The sequence below is a fragment of the Nomascus leucogenys genome, chromosome 9, assembly GCF_006542625.1.
Source record: "Nomascus leucogenys isolate Asia chromosome 9, Asia_NLE_v1, whole genome shotgun sequence".
In the NCBI taxonomy this organism is placed as follows: Eukaryota; Metazoa; Chordata; class Mammalia; order Primates; family Hylobatidae; genus Nomascus; species Nomascus leucogenys.
Genome location: NC_044389.1, coordinates 60,784,593 through 60,808,256, shown reverse-complemented (window position 1 = coordinate 60,808,256; position 23,664 = coordinate 60,784,593). Strand labels below are relative to the sequence as shown.

Sequence of the window (23,664 nt, the reverse complement as noted above, 5' to 3'; positions counted from 1 at the left end):
TCGTCCTGATACCAAAACCTGGCAGAGACTTAACCAAAAAAGAGAATTTCAGACCAATATCCCTGATGAACATTGATGCAAAAATCCTCAATAAAATACTGGCAAACCGAATCCAGCAGCACATCAAAAAGCTTATCCACCATGATCAAGTGGGCTTCATCCCTGGGATGCAAGGCTGGTTCAACATACGCAAATCAATAAATGTAATCCAGCATATAAACAGAACCAAAGACAAAAACCACATGATTATCTCAATAGATGCAGAAAAGGCCTTTGACAAAATTCAACAACACTTCATGCTAAAAACTCTCAATAAATTAGGTATTGATGGGACGTATCTCAAAATAATAAGAGCTATCTATGACAAACCCACAGCCAATATCATACTGAATGGGCAAAAACTGGAAGCATTCCCTCTGAAAACTGGCACAAGACAGGGATGCCCTCTCTCACCGCTCCTATTCAACATAGTGCTGGAAGTTCTGGCCAGAGCAATCAGGCAGGAGAAGGAAATAAAGGGTATTCAATTAGGAAAAGAGGAAGTCAAATTGTCCCTGTTTGCAGACGACATGATTGTATATCTAGAAATCCCCATTGTCTCAGCCCAAAATCTCCTTAAGCTGATTAGCAACTTCAGCAAAGTCTCAGGATACAAAATCAATGTACAAAAATCACAAGCATTCTTGTACACCAATCACAGACAAACAGAGAGCCAAATCATGAGTCAACTCCCATTCACAATTGCTTCAAAGCGAATAAAATACCTAGGAATCCAACTTACTAGGGATGTGAAGGACCTCTTCAAGGAGAACTACAAACCACTGCTCAATGAAATAAAAGAGGATACAAACAAATGGAAGAACATTCCATGCTCATGGGTTGGAAGAATCAATATCGTGAAAATGGCCATACTGCCCAAGGTAATTTATAGATTCAATGCCATCCCCATCAAGCTACCAATGACTTTCTTCACAGAATTGGAAAAAACTACTTTAAAGTTCATATGGAACCAAAAAAGAGCCCGCATCGCCAAGTCAATCCTAAGCCAAAAGAACAAAGCTGGAGGCATCACACTACCTGACTTTAAACTATACTACAAGGCTACAGTAACCAAAACAGCATGGTACTGGTACCAAAACAGAGACGTAGATCAATGGAACAGAACAGAGCCCTCAGAAATGATGCCGCATAGCTACAACTATCTGATCTTTGACAAACCTGACAAAAACAAGAAATGGGGAAAGGATTCCCTATTTAATAAATGGTGCTGGGAAAACTGGCTAGCCATATGTAGAAAGCTGAAACTGGATCCCTTCCTTACACCTTATACAAAAATTAATTCAAGATGGATTAAAGACTTATATGTTAGACCTAAAACCATTAAAATCCTACAAGAAAACCTAGGCAATACCATTCAGGACATAGGCATGAGAAAGGACTTCATGTCTAAAACACCAAAAGCAATGGCAACAAAAGCCAAAATAGACAAATGGGATATCATTAAACTAAAGAGCTTCTGCACAGCAAAAGAAACTATCATCAGAGTGAACAGGCAACCTACAGAATGGGAGAAAATTTTTGCAACCTACTCATCTGACAAAGGGCTAATATCCAGAATCTACAATGAACTCAAACAAATTTACAAGAAAAAAACAAACAACCCAATCAAAAAGTGGGCAGAGGACATGAACAGACACTTCTCAAAAGAAGACATTTATGCAGCCAAAAAACACATGAAGAAATGCTCATCATCACTGGCCATCAGAGAAATGCAAATCAAAACCACAGTGAGATACCATCTCACACCAGTTAGAATGGCCATCATTAAAAAATCAGGAAACAACAGGTACTGGAGAGGATGTGGAGAAATAGGAACACTTTTACACTGTTGGTGGGACTGTAAACTAGTTCAACCATTGTGGAAGTCAGTGTGGCGATTCCTCAGGGATCTAGAACTAGAAATACCATTTGACCCAGCCATCCCATTACTGGGTATATACCCAAAGGACTATAAATCATGCTGCTATAAAGACACATGCACACGTATGTTTATTGCGGCACTATTCACAATAGCAAATAGTTGGAACCAACCCAAATGTCCAACAACGATAGACTGGATTAAGAAAATGTGGCACATATACACCATGGAATACTATGCAGCCATAAAAAATGATGAGTTCGTGTCCTTTGTAGGGACATGGATGAAACTGGAAAACATCATTCTCAGTAAACTATCGCAAGGACAAAAAACCAAACACCGCATGTTCTCTCTCATAGGTGGGAATTGAACAATGAGAACTCATGGACACAGGAAGGGGATCATCACACTCCGGGGACTGTTGTGGGGTAGGGGGAGGGGGGAGGGACAGCATTAGGAGATACACCTAATGCTAAATGACGAGTTAATGGGTGCAGGAAATCAACATGGCACATGGATACATATGTAACAAACCTGCACATTGTGCACATGTACCCTAAAACCCTAAAGTATAATAAAAAATAAAAATAAAAAAAAAAAAGAAATTAGTTTGTACCTGGTATCATTTTTCTTCTAGAATAACTTTAACATTTCTTGTACTTCAGGTCTGCTTAAAACATATACTCCGTGTTTTTGTTTGTCCAAAAGGCTTTATTTTGCTCTCATTTTTAAAGGATACTTTCACTCAACAAAGAATCCTAAATTAACTTTTTTAAAAGCATGTTAAAGTTTTTATCCTATTGCTTTCTTTAGGCTTAGGCTTGCATTATTTCTAACACAAAATCAGTAGTAATTCTTATCTTGGTAACCTTGTATTTAACGTTTGTTTTCTCTGGCTGCTTTTTGTTTTTTTGTTTGTTTTTTTGTTTTTTTGTTTTTTGAGACAGAGTCTCGCTCTGTCACCCAGGTTGGAGTGCAGTGGTGCCATCTTGGCTTATTGCAAGCTCCGCCTCCTGGGTTCATGCCATCCTTCTGCCTCAGCCTCCCAAGTAACTGGGACTACAGGTGCCAGCCACCACGCCCAGCTAATTTTTTGTATTTTTGGTAGAGACAGGGTTTCACCGTGTTAGCCAGGATGATCTCGATCTCCTGACCTCGTGATCTGCCCACCTCAGCCTCCCAAAGTGTGGGGATTACAGGCGTGAGCCACTGCACCAGGCCTTCTCTGGCTGCTTTTAAGAATTTCACTTTGTCACTGGTTCTCAATAATTTCAATATGATGTGACTTTGAATGCATTTCCTTTCAGTTATTCTGCTTGGAGTTTATTGAATTTCTTTGATTTAGGAATCAGTTTTCATCTTGTTTGGAAAATATAAGTCATTATTCCTTCAAATACATATTCCAGCTCCTCTCTTCTGATCTTTTCAGGAACTCCAATTACACATATGTTAGATCACTTGGAATGTTCCTCAGGTTACTGAGGATCTGTTCTTCTTATTATTATTTTCTTTCTGTAACTCAGTTTGGATAGTTTCTATTACAATATCTTCAAGTTTGCTGTTCTTTTCATCTGCCATACCTAATCAGCTAATTTTATCAGGTGAATTTTCATTCAGATATGACATCTTTCAGCTCTAGAAGTTTCCTTGTTTGTTTTTAATACCATCGATTTCTGTCCTCATTATGTGCATGTTTTCCTTTAAATATTTGGACACACTTATAATTGTTCTGATGCATCTATTTCATTCATCTCTGTGATTTGAGTCAGTTTCTGCTGATGGATTTTTTTCTTTGCATTTTCCTGCTTCTTCACATGTCTTACTTTTATTGGATGCCATACACTATAAATACTATGTTCTTAAGATTTTTGAATTTTGTTTTCTTCACTTAGATTGGTGAATTTGGCTAGCAGGTAAGTTTTTTGCTAATCATCTTGATCCTTTTGGGGTTGTTTTTGAACTTTGTTAGTAGTATATGGAGTTTTACTCTACAGCTTGTTAAGCTTATTTTAAGGCACAACCCTGGGGTACATACTGAATCCCCAGGATTTTCACTGAGGTCCTGTCACTCTGGTGATTGAAACTCAAATGTCTCTCAGCCACATTTAAGCTGTAGGAATTGTTCAACTTAACAGTCCTCTAGTAATTGCAATTTGTCTGGCCTTGTGGCATTTCACTATATGCATGTGCACCTTAGTATACAGCAAAAGACTCAAGGAAACCCCTGTGCAGATTCCTAGAGCTTCTCTGAATGGCTCCTAGAACCCTGGAGCTGTGCCCCTCAAACTGAAGCTGCCACTGCTTTCCCAAAGTCTGGTCTCAGTCTCTTCCGTAGAGGGGCTGCCATGCTTTCCTTGGTTTCTCATTCCTGTGCTGTTCTGGGAAGTGACTCCAGGCTGAATACTAGGAGTGGAACTCACCTCATTTGTTTCCGTTCATTGAGACTGCACTCCTGCACTGCATGTTTTCCAATATCAGAAAATAGTTGTTTCATATATATCGTCCAGTTTTCTAGTTGTTTACCGGTAAAGGACAGGTTTGGCGTAAGTTACTCCATTACAGACAGAAGTAGAAGCCAGAATATTTTTAAAAATCTAATTTGAGCTTATTATGTGTTGAGGCTCACATAATTGCCACAGTATTTATGATACTACATTCATTTAATTGTTATAAAGCTATTTCATTTACATTACCTTGTTTAGTCATTAAAATACAGTGAGCCAAAGGCGACCTTTCTTATGATCATTTTATAGTCAAAAAGATTGAGGCTTACAGAGGCAAGTGAATGCCTTACACACCTTATAAGGCTTGGAGTTAGGAGTATGACATTCAGCATAAACTACTAATGCTAAAGCTTATCTCCTGGCTTCCTTTTCCTTAGATCTCTGGTTTCATCCACTACTGCCAAACTCTTACCTACCTATCCATCCTTCCTTCCTTTCGGTTTCTCCCTCAGGTTTTAATTATCTTTTACCTTAGATTTTAATCATCACCTTTGTTGTCTTAGCATGGCCAAACATTTTTAAAGAAGTAACTCATTCTTTAACTTTCTTCTTTGAAAACCCCTAGCTTTAATTCACTGCCATATTTTTTTAATTTGAATTTCAAGCAACATGCTATTTTCAATCTGTATCATACCATAACCAAACACATTCCAGAATCTTACAGACCTTTAAAGCTACATACTCTCCAGCCAGCCCCTAAATTGTCAGGATTCATGCTTTTTTTTTTTTTTTTTTTTTTTCCAAATTAAGTCTCACCCTGTCACCCAGGCTGGAGTGTAATGGTGCGATCTCGGCTCACTGTGACCTCCACCTTCTGTGTTCAAATGATTCTCCTGCCTCAGCCTCCAGAGTAGCTGGGATTACAGGTGCCTGCCACCATGCCCAGCTATTTTTTGTATTTTTAGTAAAGATGGGGTTTCACCATGTTGGCCAGGCTGGTCTCTAATTCCTGACCTCAAATGATCCGCCTGCCTTGGCTTCCCAAAGTGCTGGGATTACAGGCGTGAGCCACTGTGCCTGGCCTATTCATGCTTAATCCATTTGTATCATCTTTCCTCCTCTGTTACCCACTTCCCCTAAATTACTTTGACCTATGAAGCTACAGCAATCGTCTCAGAATTTTCCCTAGTCCAAATGAAAATAAAAGATTAAAAAATATATATATAAAGGAAGAAGAAAATTTTAAAACTAAACAGAATTAAACTTAAACTACAAGTAAACCAGCTCCTCAGTTAGTATGACAACATAATAGATTTAAATTATAGCTTTTTTTTTTTTTCTTGAGATGGAGTTTTGCTCTTATTGTCCAGGCTGGAGTACAATGGTGCGATCTCGGCTCACTGCAACCTCTGCCTCCCAGGTTCAAGCGATTCTCTTTCCTCAGCCTCCCAAGTAGCTGGGATTACAGGCATGCACCACCATGCCTGGCTAATTTTGTATTTTTAGTAGAGATGGGGTTTCTCCATGTTGGTCAGGCTGGTCTTGAACTCCTGACCTCAGGTGATCTGCCCACCTTGGCCTCCCAAATTTCAATCAGTCTCATACAGGGACAACCAACAATAATACTTGGGAAGATTGTAAGATTCAGCTAAAGTTACCTTGTACCTTGAGGTACAGGAGGCAAAAGTGTTTGAATCTTCCATGACACTTCTAACCAACAGTGTGATTGTGTGGAGCATTATACTGAGGAATAAAACAACCCTGAGACCTCATAGAAATCAGTGGGAAAGGCTTCTGTGATTCACATAGCCTGTTACGTGCCTGATGGAGATGGGGAATGGTAAGAATCTGTGCCATGAATTTGCAGACTCTATTCTAGCTAAGAGCAGTAATATTTAAATTGCATAAAGTATCAGAAATAACATCTTAAAACCTTATAGACTTGACTTTACCAAATATTGGGATTTAAATATAAAGAGGAGGTAGGGTTCAAATCAGCTGGGTATCCTAACCAACCTGACAGGATTCTTCATTACATTGGATAATATGAACAGAATTAATCCCTCTCCCAGGAAGACAGTAACTTGTTGGGAGTCAGAAAATAACAGATTTCTTCCATCTCTAAGTGTTTTTATTTTTAAGAAGTTATTTTATGAATCCCATAAAACTCTAGATCACCATATTACAACTTTAATCAATGTAGAGTGATATTCCAACTTCTATCTCCTCCACTCACAGGATTTTTAAATTCCTCCAAAATTACTGGACAATGTCACATTTAGCAAAGTGATTAAAGTGAAAAAATAATGAACCAAGTATTGGCAGGAATATGGAGCAGCTGGAAATCTTCCACGCTTTTGGGAATGTATATTGGTACAACTACTTAGGAAAAGTGTTGAGCATTGTAATGGAGCATGTTACCATCCAGCAAGCCCACACTTAGGTATATATATACAACAGGAATGTTTATGTATATATCTTCTTTTGGTGAATATATATATATATGTTCACCAAACTATACATATACTCATCTTCCTCATGTATATATGCTCATCTTATCTATATATATGTTCATCACCCTCATATATACATATGCTCACCAAAAGTGGACAAGATATAAATATGTGTGTATAAACTTGGTGCAAAAGTAATTGCTGTTTTTAATGGCAAAAACAGCAATTACTTTTGCACCAACCTCATACATACATACAAATATATATATTTGTGTACACACACTAATGTGTATATATAAGCATTTCTGTTGTATACATACCTATGAATACATATATATTTTTTTCACCAGAAGAAGTGGACAAGAACGTTAATAAGTAGCATCATTGTAATAGCCCTGAAACTTCACGAGAAGAAATATACAAAAATGTTCATATCAACATTATTTGTAATACCCCAAACTGTAAAAAACCACATGTCCACCAACAGTAGAATGGATATTTGTGATACATTTAAGCAATGGAATATTACACAACAATGAGAATGAACAAACTAAAACTACACACTGGATGAATGTCATAAATATAATGTTGAATGAATGAACCCAGACCTCCCCCAAAATCACTTATGATAATTATTCAATTTAAGGTAATTTTCAAAATCAGGCAAAACAAATATATGGCCTTGGAAGTCATAATAGTGATTACCTTGAATGAGAGTGGTTTCTATGGGGTTTCTAGGGTGCTGAAATTATCCTGTTTCTTGATCTGTGTGCTAGGTACCTGTTTATTTTGGGAAAATTCGTCAAGCTATACCCCCATACTGTACCAAGCAAGGTTAGTGCCTACTGAAATTACCACCAGGACAGCGCTATCTAAAGACACATTTGGTGGTGTGTTAACTATACAAAAAAAGACACTGTACAGTTTAAAAACATCTTACACAAGCTTACATTTCAATTTTTTTCTTTAAAAGGAGTGAATTGTGTACAGGGAGGTTAAATGCTTTATAGACAAGAAAAAAAAAGTGCTACCATTAACTTATGCATCATCATCTTCTTCATCATCTTCTTGTCCTCCTCTTTCTTCTTTTTCTTGCTTTTTTCAGCCTTGACAACCCCCTTTTTGCTGCATCTGGCTTTCCTTTAGCTGGGTATGTAGCAGTATTTTTTCACATTTTTCCTTGAGCTTCGCAGCGTTCTTTGCATAAGGCTGCTAGTCATCTGCAGCAGTGCCATTCCACATCTCTCCCAGCATCTTTGCAACATCACCAATGTTTAGGCCAGGATGTTCTCCTTTGATTTTTGGGTGATACTCAGAACAGAACAAGAAAAAGGCTGAAGAAGGCCTCTTGGGTGTATTCGGAAACTTGAACTTCTTTTTTGTCTCCCCTATAGGAGGTATCTAAGTTTTCATTTCTCTTTCATAATGGGCTTTACCCACCTTTGTCATGTCTTCCAATTTTCCTTTTGCTTTAGCAGAAGTAGTCTTTCATCTCTCTGAGCACTTCTCAGAAAACTCTGAGGAGCTGACTGTGGCACCTGGGTCCTCTTTCTTGTGCTCCTCCTGACAAGTTGGCACAAAGAACACATATGATGACATTTTGCCTCTTGGCTTCTTAGGATCTACTTTGCCCATGTTTAGTTATCTTTCTTCAACAAGGCACAGAGATGCCCAGTGCCCATCTGGCTCTCACTTGCCCCAGCACTCTCTCTATGGAGCTCAGTGTACTGCAATCAATTGAATATTTTTACCATAGAAATCTGTTCATGTGTAATTATATATGTGTTTGTATTTGTGTTTAATATAATGAAATTGGCATCTCTCCCCTCTAAAAAACCAATTAGTAATTTTTTTGCATCCAAAGAATATTTACTATGTATGTAAAAACACTTTGAGGGTAATGAAGTTTGTATTTCGAATTCAATACAATGTCATTATTGATTTCATAGAACTGTAGGAGAAGACATTTAATAAAAATTCAAGTAATTAATGGGTCTTAAGAGAGTTTTGTTGCCTCCTCCTATCACTGCTACTAATTCCTCCCAAATATTCATCAAAGGTAGTGACCTAGTATAGTGGCATCTGTTGGTTTTGCCTGCCCAGCACCCAGTAGCCCCTTTTTTGGTAAAGTCACTTCAATATTTCTTTGGGGAATTTCTTCTACCCTACCACATGCACTTTGGTGAGATTATCAATTCTGCCTTCTTCTGACCAAGAAGTGGGCATGTAAACTAAACTAGGCCAAGCAGATTCTCTCCCCTTAGAATTTAAATCTTGAGTGACACAAGGTCAGAAAACAGAACTAATTCACCTTGACAGTAGCTCTCTGAGGAGGCTGCTCATTGGTTTCTGCGACATAGATCTCTTATGCTGCCCTCCTGCTTCCTGTCCTTTCCAAGTTACAGTTGTGTGGCTTTTCCTTTGATTCTGTGACCCACTCTATATCCTTAAAATACATGACTCTCATTAAGTCAGTCAATTTCTGTTGACCGTAGTTGACGAACACTAATACAGCTGGATATAAATACACTCAATAAAAAGGTCACTACTATTATGCAAGAGAGTCCATAGCATTTAAGTTTTGCCTTACTTTGTGCCAGAATTTGCTTCTTTATAAAGTCTATGTTAGTCCTGCCTGGCTCTACTTCCAGAGCTTCATAGTATACATATATTCTATCCTTTAAATGGCACATGTTTGAAAACTACTATCACTTTCCCCATATGCTTTCTCAGCAAAATAACTCATTTCTCAATTAAAACATATATGACTACTACACATCCACTAAAATAGCTGAAAGAACAGACAGTTCCAAGCGTCGACAAGGATGTGGAGAATCTGGAACACTCATGCATTGCTGGAGGGAACGTAAATGGCATAGCCGCTTTGGAAAATATTTTGGCAGTTTATATAGTTTATAAACTTACTTAATATTTTTTAATGGGCTTTAAAAATAAATGTAATTACCTATTGTAATGTCATCTTAGGAAATAATTTCATGAAATCACGGTCTTTATGTTAGCTATCTTATCCTACAATGTACTAAAGATATACTTAATTATTAATTTCAAATGTGATTTACTTATAATCTAAATGAATTCCTTGTACCATGAGTGGTACAACTCCTCAGAGTTTTCTGAACACATATATTGATTGCCCTTTGGGAAACACCAGGTTGTTGTCTTTAACTTAAAATTTTGAATAAAATAATTTTCATTAAAGCAATAACCAACTTTGAAAGCAGTATTATAAAGTTTTACAAGCCAACCCATCAGAGAAATGCAAATCAAAACCACAACGAGATACCATCTCACACCAGTTAGAATGACAATCATTAAAAACCAGGAAACAGCAGGTGCTGGAGAGGATGTGGAGAAATAGGAACACTCTTACACTGTTGGTGGGACTGTAAACTAGTTCAACCATTGTGGAAGTCAGTGTGGCGATTCCTCAAGGATCTAGAACTAGAAATACCATTTGACCCAGCCATCCCATTACTGGGTATATACCCAAAGGATTATAAATCATGCTGCTATAAAGACACATGCACACATATGTTTATTATGGCACTATTCACAATAGCAAAGACTTGGAACCAACTCAGATGTCCATCAATGGTAGACTGGATTAAGAAAACGTGGCACATATACACCATGGAATACTATGCAGGCATAAAAAATGATGAGTTCATATTCTTTGTAGGGACATGGATGAATCTGGAAACCATCATTCTTAGCAAACTATCGCAAGGACAGAAAACCAAACACCACATGTTCTCACTCATAGGTGGGAATTGAACAATGAGAACACATGGACACAGGATGGGGAACATCAGACACTGGGGCCTGTTGTGGGGTGGGGGGAGTGGGGAGGGATAGCATTAGGAGATATACCTAATGTAAATGATGAGTTAATGGGTGCAGCACACCAACATGGCACATGTATACACATATAACAAACCTGCATGTTGTGCACATGTACCCTAAAACTTAAAGTATAATGTAAAAAAAAAAGTTTTACAAGCCAAGTACAGTGTCTCACATCTGCAATCCCAGTACTTTGGGAGGCCGAGGCAGGAGGATTGCCTGAAGCCAGGAATTTTAGACCAGCCTGGACAATATAGCAAGACCCTACCTCTACAAAAAAAAAAAATTAATTAGCCAATCATGGTGGCTTGCTCCTGTAGTCCCAGCTACTCAGGAGGCTGAGGTGGAATGATTGCTAGAGCCCACAAGTTCGAGCTGCAGTGAGCTGTGATCGTACTACCATACTCCAGCCTAGGCAACAGAGCAAGACCCTATCCCCCTCTCCCCCTAAAAAAAAGAAGAAGAAGAAGAAAAGAAAAAAGAAAGTTTTAGGTAGCATATAATGAGATATAGAAAGTGTTAGGCCTTTTATTCATTCAGCAAATAATTCAATTTTTTTTTTCTGGTTGGCTTTTTATCTATGGAAAGTGTCTAAAGAGTCAGAGATGTGGAAAACCTCGAGTCAGGATGTCTCCCTTCTACTCTATGTCCGACATAAACATGCAATTTCAGGGAAGACGGAGACCTCCACACAGGAAGGAGAAAAAGGAAATATAACAAAATGTTAAGTGGTTGTTTTAGGAATTATGGGTCATTGAGTTCTTTCTTTAAATTCTTAGTTATGTTCATTTCTCTACTTGCCAAAATGTAATATGCTTCCATTTGTTTTAGATAAAAACCATACAGTAAAACTTTTTGTTCTTTAGGATATCTTGGATAAAAAGATATACAAATATACCTTCCACTGTTGATAAGAATACATTTCTAATTGTATATTTTTATTCAAAAATAAAAATTCGGCCAAGTGCTGGAGCTTGTGCCTGTAATTCCGGCACTTAGGGTGGCTGATGTGGGCAGTCAACTTGAGCCTAGGAATTCGAGACCAGCCTGGGCAACATAGTGAGACCCCATCTCTACAAAAAATAAAACAGCCAAGCATGGTGAGCACCATGGCATGTACCTGTGGTCCCAGCTACTCAGAAGGCTGAGGTGAGAGGATCACTTGAGCCCAGGAGGCCAAGGCTGCAGGGAGCTGTGATCGCACCACTGCACTCCAGCTGGTGCTGGATGACAGAGCGAAACCTTGTCTCAAAAAAATAATAAAATTTTTAAAGTTAAAAACAAAAATTTAATTGAAGATATCAATTTTTATTTTAAAACTATTGATATTTACATACAACCTTTTGTGGCTAATTATGCTGCCACCTAGTTTTGAGAACTACAGTTCTCAAAGCACTAGAAAAGGTGTTTGGCTCATTATTATGTGAAAAATATAATCCAAACAAAACAAACAAAAACTAATGGTACTCAATGGCTAGAGTAAAACACAAAAACAATGGGTTCTGAAATAATGCACCTAAAATCTTCTTGTAATTATAGCTTGACAATTTTTAAAGCTCTATAAGTTCAGTAATGTGATATGTGGGATTTGCTTGTAAGTTCTGTAGAAAGGATGGCGACAAGCTGGGGGCTGGGTACATGGAAGGGACAGGTAAAATGGGAAGAATAGTAGAATACTGATCATTGCTGAAGCTGGGTGGGTATTCATTATTGTATTTTCTTCATATTTGAAAAATTCTATAATAAAAGTTTTAAAAAGAATTTTTACAAACCTCTAAATATGCATGATCACAGAAACCGAAAGCAACCTCTGTTATAATCCCAAAGTAGAATAAAATAAACAAACAAAAAATTCACTCTGAAATAAAGCTCCAGGTGGCCTATAAAGTGTTTTGTGCTTTCTATTTGTACACAGGCAAGTGAGAAAACAATTACTGACCAGTAAGTACACAACTATTTTTAAGTTGTATGAAAGGCTGTTATCGCCACCTACTGGACACTGTTATTGACTACTTGCTGTAAAAAATTAACAAGATTTTTTTAAAACCAACAATCATTACTTAATAGGTCCCCCCCATCCCACCTTAAGCATCTAGTTAACAAAACAGTATAAATGAAACCATCAAATTTATATTTTTATTTGTTTTTATATTAGTAATGCTAATTAATGTTACGTTACGTCACTTCTTAGTATGAAATGCCCCCTGCTAAAAAGGTATATATCATAAAATTTTGGTTTGAAAGTATATTGATGATCATCCTATGATGTTCTTGTTTTACAGAAGATCACAGAACTTGAATTGTTTGCCCATAGGGTAAGAACCCAGAATTTAAATTTTTTACACATAGGGATAGTCCAGGAAGTTATAAATTAGTCCTGGCTTGTAAGTTCAGTGCATTACCTTTTTTCATTTGTCTTTTAAAATCTTGACTTATATTGCAAATTTTGTATCTTTCATAACTTGGCTAATTGCACACACCAGTGATTCTCCACTCTGGTGCATCAGAATGACTTGTGAAATTTTTAAAATAAAGTTGGCACCAAAGCCAGAGATTTTTGCATCCAGCCAGTGTTACCAGAACTATTAGTAGATACCAGTGGTTCTCAAAGTGTGGTCCCTGGACAAGCATCATCATCGCCATCATCATCATCATCATCACCATCATCATCATCATCACCATCATCACCATCATCATCATCATCATCATCATCATCACCATCATCATCATCATCACCATCATCACCATCATCACCATCATCATCATCATCATCATCACCATCACCTTCATAATCATCATCATCACCATCATCATCACCATCATCATCATCATCATCACCATCATCATCACCATCATCATCATCATCATCATCATCATCATCATCTCGCCATCACCTGGTTAGAAATGCAAATGTTCACAGTCCACCCCAGAGTACTGGGTGGGGGGCTCTAATTTGTGTTTTGCAAGCCTTCAGGTAATTTGGATACAAGCTAAAGTTTGAGAATCACTATTATTTACTACAAAACTGGTAAATTTCTACTCTTTTACATACAAGAATTAATTTAGCTGTAGTAGAGCCCTCTGGCTGTGTGTGTCTGAGGATCAGCCGCCAGGGGCTGGACAGTTTGCCGAGCCCCTTAGTGTCCCCTGGCGCTAAGACTCACACAGTGGTCATGCCCAGCTACCTGTGTCCCCCAAGGTGCCTCTGTTCATCAGCAATGGAGCCAATAATAGCAGGTTCAAAGATTTATGGCATGAATTTCGTCATTATGATCCTATAGTTGATGTGTATGTTCCACTTGATTTCTACACTCACTGTCCAAGAGGAGTTGTGTATATTCAATGGCAGGATGTTTGTGATGCTGAAGATGCTTTACATAATTTGGACAGAAAGTGGAGTTGTGGATGTCAAATGGAAACAGTTTGCACAGGGGGATTGGAAGACCCCAAATCAGATGAAAGCAAAGGAAGGTAGGAGTGTGTACTGTTCTTCAAGCTATCATTATGACAGATATAGATGTTCTAGAAGCCAAAGTAATAAAAGAAGATCAAGAAGTCGGTCTTTTGCTTACATCTATAGAAGATCTTGTAGTCCTAGAAAGAGTGGACGGACTGCAAGACCATGGTGTAGCAGAAGCCATTCCAACAATGGAGGGTCAAACACTGAAATCAGTCTTTTTCAAGATCTAAATCCAATTCAAGATCAAGGTCCAAGTCCCAGCCCAAGAAAGAAATGAAGGCTAAATCATGTTCTAGGTCTGCATCGCATGCCAAAACCAGAGGCACCTCTAAAACAGATTCCAAAACACATTACAAGTCTTGCTCAAGACATAAAAAGGAATCAAGGAAAAAAGAACAGCCTTGCTCCAAATCCCAGTCAAAGTCACAGTCTAGGCCTAGGTCAAAATCTAGATCAAGATCTTGGACTAGTCCTAAATCCAGTGGCCACTGATAGTATAAACCATGATAATTTTTAGGCACATATCATTCATTTGCTCATAGATTGGTTTACTTAAATGATCAGGAATACAATGTTGCAATGATGTTTAACAACACTTGTTAGTTTTCCCGTACCAGGCAATGGTTATATTAAAATGACATGCTGTTGAGAAGCCACTCTTAAGAGTCCAGTTTGTTTAGTGTTATGGGCAGCTACCAATTTGTTGTGTCTCTGTATATTTTTGTAAAGATTCTCATTTTTATGCTTGAAGCATTTGGTGAAAAGATGTTGGTTAAACATAATTTGCAACATTGTCTTACTAAAAATAAACTTTTATATTCATATTTGGTAGAACTGTTAACCTAGGAAGGACTAAGATAGAGTGTTACAAAAGTGAGGTTGTAGCCAGAGTACAACACTGACTGCTCAGACACATTTAGGTTCAGCGTGGACCTTTATGTCTTATCAAGATGTCTAGGCCCTTGATAATAGTTTATTTATGATGCAGTGTGGATTAGTTCCTTTGTTAACTCCACCGTCTTGGGGAATAATGCCAACTGAGTTATGTAGTATTTTCAGAGAGATTAAGTTTTTGAATGAAACATGGAGCCTTTGCTTTTTTTCTGGTTTCTATAGATTTGGAACAAGAAAACATCAGAAAAACTCACCTTAAAATTTGAGGTCAATGATGGCAGAAACAATTTTAAGGGGAAAAGAATGTTCTTATGTAGTTATTCTAAAATTTAAGGAGTACTGTTGACCATAATATTGCTTAGTTTTCTTACTGCCCTTAGAAGCAAGTGAATTGTTTCAAAGTAGGCTGTATGTATGTGTGTGTGTGTGAGTGTGAGTGTGTGGTGTATAGTGTAAAAGAACTGAAATGTTGATGCTTACAGCACTTGGCCTATACATTTATATCAAAATTTGCTTGCTTCTTTATGTAGGAGGCTTGCGTTTCGCACCTCAGTTTATTTAATGTGAGGCAAGTTCAAAAACAACATGCTCATTCTAGGTGATTCTGTGGTGCCATGAAATTTAAAATGATGTTGGAAAAAAGGATTAGTCAGTTTTAAGCAAGAGTCACATCTTTTGAATTTTTGACTACCAGTGTAGTACCTGACTAAAAATAAAGAAATAATACCCTTTACCATTTATAATTTCTAGTATTCCTCTGAAAGATTGTTTTGGGGACAAAAGTGACTTGACATGTCCAATCTCATTTTGGATAAAAAGCTAGCATCTTTTAAAATCTCAGATTGCTTGCTCACAGATATAAGGGAGAATTATGGAGAAGCAATTCCTTTAAGAGGATTACTTATTTCAGTTGTTTTTAGTAATCTAGGCTTTGTCTGTAGAGAACAAAACGATGGCAGTAAGCTGAGATAGCTCAGTTGGGAGAGCATTAGACTGAGAACAAAACGATGGTTTTTAAATACTATATGCTAACTGCTTAAGAGGCTGATTGTAGGACCTTTGTATATTTGATAGTATTTCTTTCATTTCTTTAGCGTTTGCAGTTAATATTGTTCTGCTACGCAATCATTTATATGCATGTTTCTTTACTTTTTTAAGATTTTTCTGGATGTATAAACAACAAAAAGTGTATTTAAAACTGTAGCAGTAGTTTGCAGTTCCAGCGGACAGGAAAGTTGTAGGGTTAAACTTTCTACTTTTTTTCTTATAGAAGCTTCTAAAAAGGCATTATAGTTCTCTTTAACAAATATTGTGCACAGCTTTTAAAACATCAATATTTGGATCAAAGCAAGACCCAGCTTATTTTCTGCTTGTTGTAAATTAAACAAACAGAAATAAAAAACTTTATGAAGGAAAATTTTTCCCTTCATTTTGCTATAATAAAAACAAAATGAAGAAAAAAAGATTTGATTTACTGTTCTCTAAGAAAAAAAAAGAGATTTAAATTTAGTAATATAGTGTAACTTTACTCTTTTTCCAGAAGCATACATTCAACAAAGCTCTAGTTAGCCAATAGGAAAAACGCTTTAATGGAAGAGTGGAGAGTAATTTATTCATAGGCCAGTTAATAAGACCCTGGAATGTTCCTGCCTAGAGCAAATTTTCCAACCATAATTCCTTATTCTGGCTTGTTCTGCTCAATAAGTTACCTAAGACATAATAAGGCCTTTTAGTCACATCAGACCTTTTGACCCAGGAATGCCACTTCTAAAAATTAGAAAATAAATTATGCTCCAAGGATGTCTCCAAAGCACTGTAAATAATGGGAGGAAGGGGATCCTGGAGTTAGTTAAATGTACAACAATTGAGGAATGATTCCATAAAATAGAACATCAACAGGATGGACTATTGTTCAACCATTAAAATGATGCTTTTCATATGGCATTTTAAATATAGGAAATGCTTATTTTATAACATGTGCACACGCAGATACATACACACAACTGAAGACAACGAAGTACTAAAATATTAATGCTGGTTATCCTTGAGTAGTAGAGTGATTTTTAAAATATTTAATCAGTATTTTTAAATTTTTCAGTAACGACTATACTTATCCATTTATTAAAAGAAAATCTACAAATGGCAGAACTTCTAGTTTGTGAATTGAGATCTTCAAATGATTAATCTGTAAGCTTTCAAAAGACAACTGTGGGAAACAGGTAGGTATCTTTTCCTCTCTATCCTGCATTACTCTTTCCTCATCCCACTCTAACTCTTCTACTTCTACTTTCTTCACATCAGCCCTGCCATAATTCATTAACTAGAAATTCATTAACTAAGAAACTGAAGGCAATTATTCAATATTTTAAAATTTTAAAACTGTTCAATTAAATGGTTCTTAGAATATATATTTAAAAAACAGGTAAAATAGCCCAATGGTTAAAAGAGCCTAAGGGCTTTAAAATTAGACAGACCTGGGTTTACATCTTAGTTTGCCACTTAGGAGACCTCACACAAGTTCCACTTTCCTTATTTGTGAAATGGGAGTACCACTCTGCTCAGTGAATTGCTGAGGATGAAATGAGAGGATTCATCTAAAGTATAAGATGCTAGTACTCATTTGTTAGTCTGTTTTGTGTTGTTACAGCAGAATACCTGAGAAGGTAATTTATAAAGCACAGAGATTAATTTCTTGAAGTCTGTAGGCTGGAAGACCATGATGAGGGGCTGGCTTCCAGTGATAACCTTCCTGCTGTGGTCATCCCATGGCAGAAGGCAGAAGGCAGAAGGGCAAGAGAGAGCAAGAGGAGGTGAGTTGGGGAGGAAGAGAGAGCAAGCAAGCATGCAAGGTGTGCCCAAGAGTTCCTTGTAGTCATAAGCCCTTTTATTATTTTTTTTTTTACAATTTGTGTAAATTTAAGAGGTACAAGTACAGTTGTGTTACAAGGATATATTGCTTAGTGGTTCCCTGGGCCTTTTAATGTAACCATCACCCAAATAGTGTACACCGTACTCATTAATTTCTCAACCCTCACCATCCTCCTCCCACCCTCTCTCTCTTCTGAGTCTCCAGTGACTATATTCAGCATTAATCCGTTCATGTGGGCAGAGCCCTCATGACTTGTACCTCCCATGAGGCCTCATCTCCCAACACTGCTGCATTGGGGATTAAGTTTCCAACACACACTTTTTGAAGGACACATTCAAACCATAGCAGCACTCCATAAAAGGTAACTGCTGTTATTGTTTTCTAGTAATGTTACTGCTGTTTTGGGTAAGCAACCCCTAAGTTTTCATTTTTCTGAGGGGGGGTAGAAAAAGCTTAGTGGGGTACTGTGGCTCAGTCATTTGGACTTCTTAGATCACTAACATTTCAAAAAGAATTTGGGAGACCTATATGGAGCTGTCAAAATTTTCTTTACAAAGTAGGTATTAATCAGTTTTCCCTCAAACGTCTAGTATAGCTGATGTTTTCAAACTATGCTTTAATCACTAACCCACATTACAGTTAATTGTTAGGACTGAATTCTCTTTAATGGTTTCTCCTTCTGCTTGTTTCTATGAGGCTGGGAGGGTTGAACTGTATAACATCCCACATTCTGAATTGGCCCAATTATTCCCACTTGAAGTCAGTTGATTTGTCCCTCCATCTCCTGTATCTTCTGTAAACTGAGATGTAGGTCTATAAGCTTGATTAGATTTAAGCAGAACAGCCTTGGCAAGAATAAATACTTCATTGGTAGTGATGAACTTCACCTTGAAACATGTCTATTCCTTGGCCAAGTTGAATGTGCAGATTCTGTGTGCTCTAGGCAGATTTATGGTTCCCAAGTAGATCAATGCAAAATTAATCAAAATAATTCGTGTTATTAGAAATCCAATTGTTTTAAAATCACACATTTTGTATTGTGAGAATTGTGTTACCCAGCTCTTCTTCAAAAAAGATTTTACCTTGAAAAGCTAGAGCTGGCGAGTCAACACCAAAACTAAAATAAAATGAGATGCATTAACGAAAAAAAATAACAAAACAAAAACAAAGTAGGTATTTAAACCCCACCAACAAATTCACCATCACTATTATTTCATAAAAGAAAACTCATTCGAATAATCCCTAAAAAAGTGGAAGACACTTCAAGTAATTATTCCCAAGAAAGGACAGCTGGCAATTGCATGCCAAAATTATCCTTATTTTTTTCACTTTGTCATATATCAGTAAGCACTTAAAGATTAATATCAGTCTGCAAACTGGTACTTGATGCAAGATGCTTTACTTCTTGGCCTGATCTTTAATCCATGAATGAAGTTGTTCTAGCTTCTTCATGGGAATTTTCATTCGACAAACACTAACCAAACACTTATTATTAAGCAGAGAAATTTAGGAGCAAATGAGGTCACGTATATGAAAACACTGCATACAGTGCCTTGTAGATTGCAAAGCATCATAAAAATATGTGGTATTCAACAGAGACATAGATCAATGGAACAGAACAGAGCCCTCAGAAATGATGCCGCATATCTACAACTATCTGATCTTTGACAAACCTGACAAAAACAAGAAATGGGGAAAGGATTCCCTATTTAATAAATGGTGCTGGGAAAACTGGCTAGCCATATGTAGAAAGCTGAAACTGGATCCCTTCCTTACACCTTATACAAAAATTAATTCAAGATGGATTAAAGACTTAAATGTTAGACCTAAAACCATTAAAATCCTACAAGAAAACCTAGGCAATACATTCAGGACATAGATGTGGGCAAGGACTTCATGTCTAAAACACCAAAAGCAATGGCAACAAAAGCCAAAATTGACAAATGGGATCTAATTAAGCTAAAGAGCTTCTGCACAGCAAAAGAAACTACCATCAGAGTGAACAGGCAACCTACAGAGTGGGAGAAAATTTTCGCAACCTACTCATCTGACAAAGAGCTAATATCCAGAATCTACAATGAACTCAAACAAATTTACAAGAAAAAAACAAACAACCCCATCAAAAAGTGGGCAAAGGACATGAACAGACACTTCTCAAAAGAAGACATTTATGCAGCCAAAAAACACATGCAAAAATGCTCATCATCACTGGCCATCAGAGAAATGCAAATCAAAACCACAGTGAGATATCATCTCACACCAGTTAGAATGGCCATCATTGAAAAGTCAGGAAACAACAGGTGCTGGAGAGGATGTGGAGAAATAGGAACACTTTTACACTGCTGGTGGGACTGTAAACTAGTTCAACCATTGTGGAAGTCAGTGTGGCGATTCCTCAGGGATCTAGAACTAGAAATACCATTTGACCCAGCCATCCCATTACTGGGTATATACCCAAAGGACTATAAATCATGCTGCTATAAAGACACATGCACACGTATGTTTATTGCGGCACTATCCACAATAGCAAAAAGTTGGAACCAACCCAAATGTCCAACAACGATAGACTGGATTAAGAAAATGTGGCACATATACACCATGGAATACTATGCAGCCATAAAAAATGATGAGTTCATGTCCTTTGTAGGGACATGGATGAAACTGGAAAACATCATTCTCAGTAAACTATCGCAAGGACAAAAAACCAAACACTGCATGTTCTCACTCATAGGTGGGAATTGAACAATGAGAACTCATGGACACAGGAAGGGGAACATCACACTCCGGGGACTGTTGTGGGGTGGGGGGAGTGGGGAGGGACAGCATCTGGAGATATACCTAATGCTAAATGACGAGTTAATGGGTACAGCAAAACAACATGGCACATGGATACATATGTAACAAACCTGCACATTGTGCACATGTACCCTAAAACCTAAAGTATAATAATAAAAAAAAGAAAAAAAATCAATAATTAATTTTGTATATATTAAAAAAATGTGGTATTATTACAAATGTATATATTACATATATAATTATATATTACATAACTACATATGTATTACTATATATTACATATACATATTATATATATATAAAATTACAAATTGATTCCTAAAAAGAGATTACCCAACATACGTTTTAGTGACTTAGTAATTTTCTATATTCATGCTATCATAAATAGTATTCAGAATTCTTTAGAATGCATATTTTCCTTTTTTTTAAAATAAAATAATTATATTTGTGATGTAGCTCATGATTCTGCCATCTTCTGCTTTATGGGAACTGAGGATGTTACTATTCCCTCAGATGGTTATGACTCCCAAGGGAAAGTTATTAAGCTAGAAACTGCTGCTATAATTACCAGTACGTAGACTCTGGATTCTAAAAAAGAAAATGTCACAAGGTCTAAAAGGCAGGTTCAGACAAAGAGAAAATTTTATTTTCTTATTCTTGAAATGACTATGATTTTTCAGTGTTAAAGTTCACTTTCAAGTATGATCAATAACAAGACATCAAATACAAAATTATGCAGTTTAATCATTTTCTCCACTGCTTCTTAAATCACTGAAAGTAATTTCACAATTCAACACATTTAGGCGTCTTCTTTTTTACTTTCTTCATTTTTTACTTCTTTAGGCAACAATGGATCAATCTTCAGTAATAAACCTTCACTTGTTGAACTGCGAAGGAAAGCACGTACCACAAAGGGACCTGGAAACAAAAACAAGAATCAACTTTGATTTTATATCACAATACCACCTCATAAGCAAATACAGTAAGTCCTCACTTAATATTGTCACTAGGTTCTTGGAAACTGCAACTTTAAGCAAAACAACTTATAAAGAAATGAGTTGTACCATAGGCTAATTAATAAGAGTTAAGTTTCTAAGGCATATTTCTAGTCACAAAAATATCAACAAGCTTCTAAATAAAGAGCTCAAACACTTCTAATATTAACCACTGAAATAAATTTGAACTATAAATACATTTAAGATTAATAAAAGCAGTAATTATTTACCCAACTGTGGGTGAATCAGAGTGACAGGAGTCATAGCGGTGGTGACCTAAAGACTAAGTGTTTGCAAAGTGAAAACTGTAAGAAGCGCCTTCTGCCACCATGCAGTTCAAAAACCAACTAACAAATATGGTTGCCTCACTGAGTGCTTTCATACCACATCATTTATTGTCCTGCATTTGAATGATTATAATATACTTTGCACATTTTTATTTTACAATAGTTTGTATTCATTAATTCATCTTCCAACTCCCTTATTCCAGTCCAGGGTTGCGGGAGGCCAAAGCCTATCCTGGCAGGTCAGAGCTTAGGTGGGAATGATCTCCGGATAAGCAGCATCTCATTGCAGGGCACACGTACACACCCCCCACACTCACTCACACCGGGACCATGCAGACATACCAATTAACCTAACATGCCCATCTTTGGGATGCAGGAGGAAACCGAAGTACCCAGAGAACCCATGCAGACATGAGGAGAACATGCAAACTCCACACAGACAGTGGCTCTGGCCAGGAATCTATTTTTTTCTTATCAATGTTATAATGAAATAACATTGAACAAAAGGATGTTATTCAAGGACCTGTTGTACAAATATACAACAGGAAAACTTATAGAACTCATGTCATATTTTCACATGAAAAGTACTGTATTACTGAACTAATATTTTGAATTATAAGGGGAAGATAGTTTCATCTCTAGAAGACAAACAAGTTGTACTCTAGAATATTAGAGATTTATCCTTGAAACTACACATACTCACTAATAATTCATTTCTCTCTTCCAGAAGATGATCACCTAGAATTTATTTTATTGCAAAGTCAACAGTGAAGGGAGCAGGTGGTGATATTTACATTTGATGGAAATATTATAAATATTTATTTAAAACAGTCAGCACAGATGCTACCTTTATGTTACCACACAGTTGGTAAAATTCCCTAAAAACTAAAATGCTTTTCATAAGAACAACATTAAAGGGCTTCATTTAAAATAGCAAAAAGACAGCCGGACACCGTGGCTCACACCTGTAATCCCAGCACTTTGGGAGGCCAAGGTGGGTGGATCACCTGAGGTCAGGAGTTCGAGACCAGCCTGGCCAACATGGTGAAACTCCACCTCTACTAAAAATACAAAAATTAGCTGGCATGGTGGCAGGCGCCTGTAATCCCAGCTACTTGGGAGGCTGAGGCAGGAGAATTGCTTGAACCCAGGAGGCGGAGGTTGCAGTGAGCTGACATCAAACCACTGCACTCCAGCCTGGGCGACAGAGTGAGACTCCATCTCAAAAACTAAAATAAAATGGCAAAAAGAGAATCACAACATTTAAACATGCTAAGGGGCTTCATATGAAATAGCAAAAAGAGAATAACAACATTTTGAGGATTCGCTGTCCATCATCTACTCCTGCTATTGTCTCAGAGGATCCTGTACTGAAATCAAAGCTATCTGTGGACTATAAGAATCCATCCACATCCAATTACTTCGTAGTATGGCCATATTTAGGACAAGAAAATTAACAAGGGTGGTATTTATTCACCAGTATGGTTAACTCCCAAAGAAGGTGAAAAATAGCTTAAGATGGTGTTTTAATTATAAACTTGGTTATAAAACTAAACCTGACAAATTCTTATCATGGTAAACCTACAAATGAATAGTCAATTGAGTATAATGGACCCTTGCTTGGCTTCAAGCATCCACAAGTGAAATTTGTCTGAGGAAGGAATTTGAACAGCACACAATGCAA

General features: G+C 37.1%; 1 protein-coding gene and 2 pseudogenes across 1 annotated transcript in view; 1 reads left to right on the top strand and 2 right to left on the bottom strand.

Moving 5' to 3' along the window:
* Positions 1-7,853: 7,853 nt before the first annotated feature.
* Positions 7,854-8,450, bottom strand: LOC100595624 (annotated as a pseudogene).
* Positions 8,451-12,876: 4,426 nt separating this feature from the next.
* On the top strand, positions 12,877-14,631 carry LOC100595289 (annotated as a pseudogene).
* Positions 14,632-21,317: 6,686 nt separating this feature from the next.
* MRPL1 (mitochondrial ribosomal protein L1) overlaps positions 21,318-23,664 on the bottom strand; it is a 99,546-nt gene continuing 97,199 nt past the window's right edge. Inside the window, exon 9 of the mRNA XM_003265793.4 lies at positions 21,318-21,616. Within this exon, the coding sequence (XP_003265841.1) occupies positions 21,498-21,616 (119 nt within the window). The 3' untranslated portion in view covers positions 21,318-21,497. The remainder of the gene's footprint in view (positions 21,617-23,664) is intronic.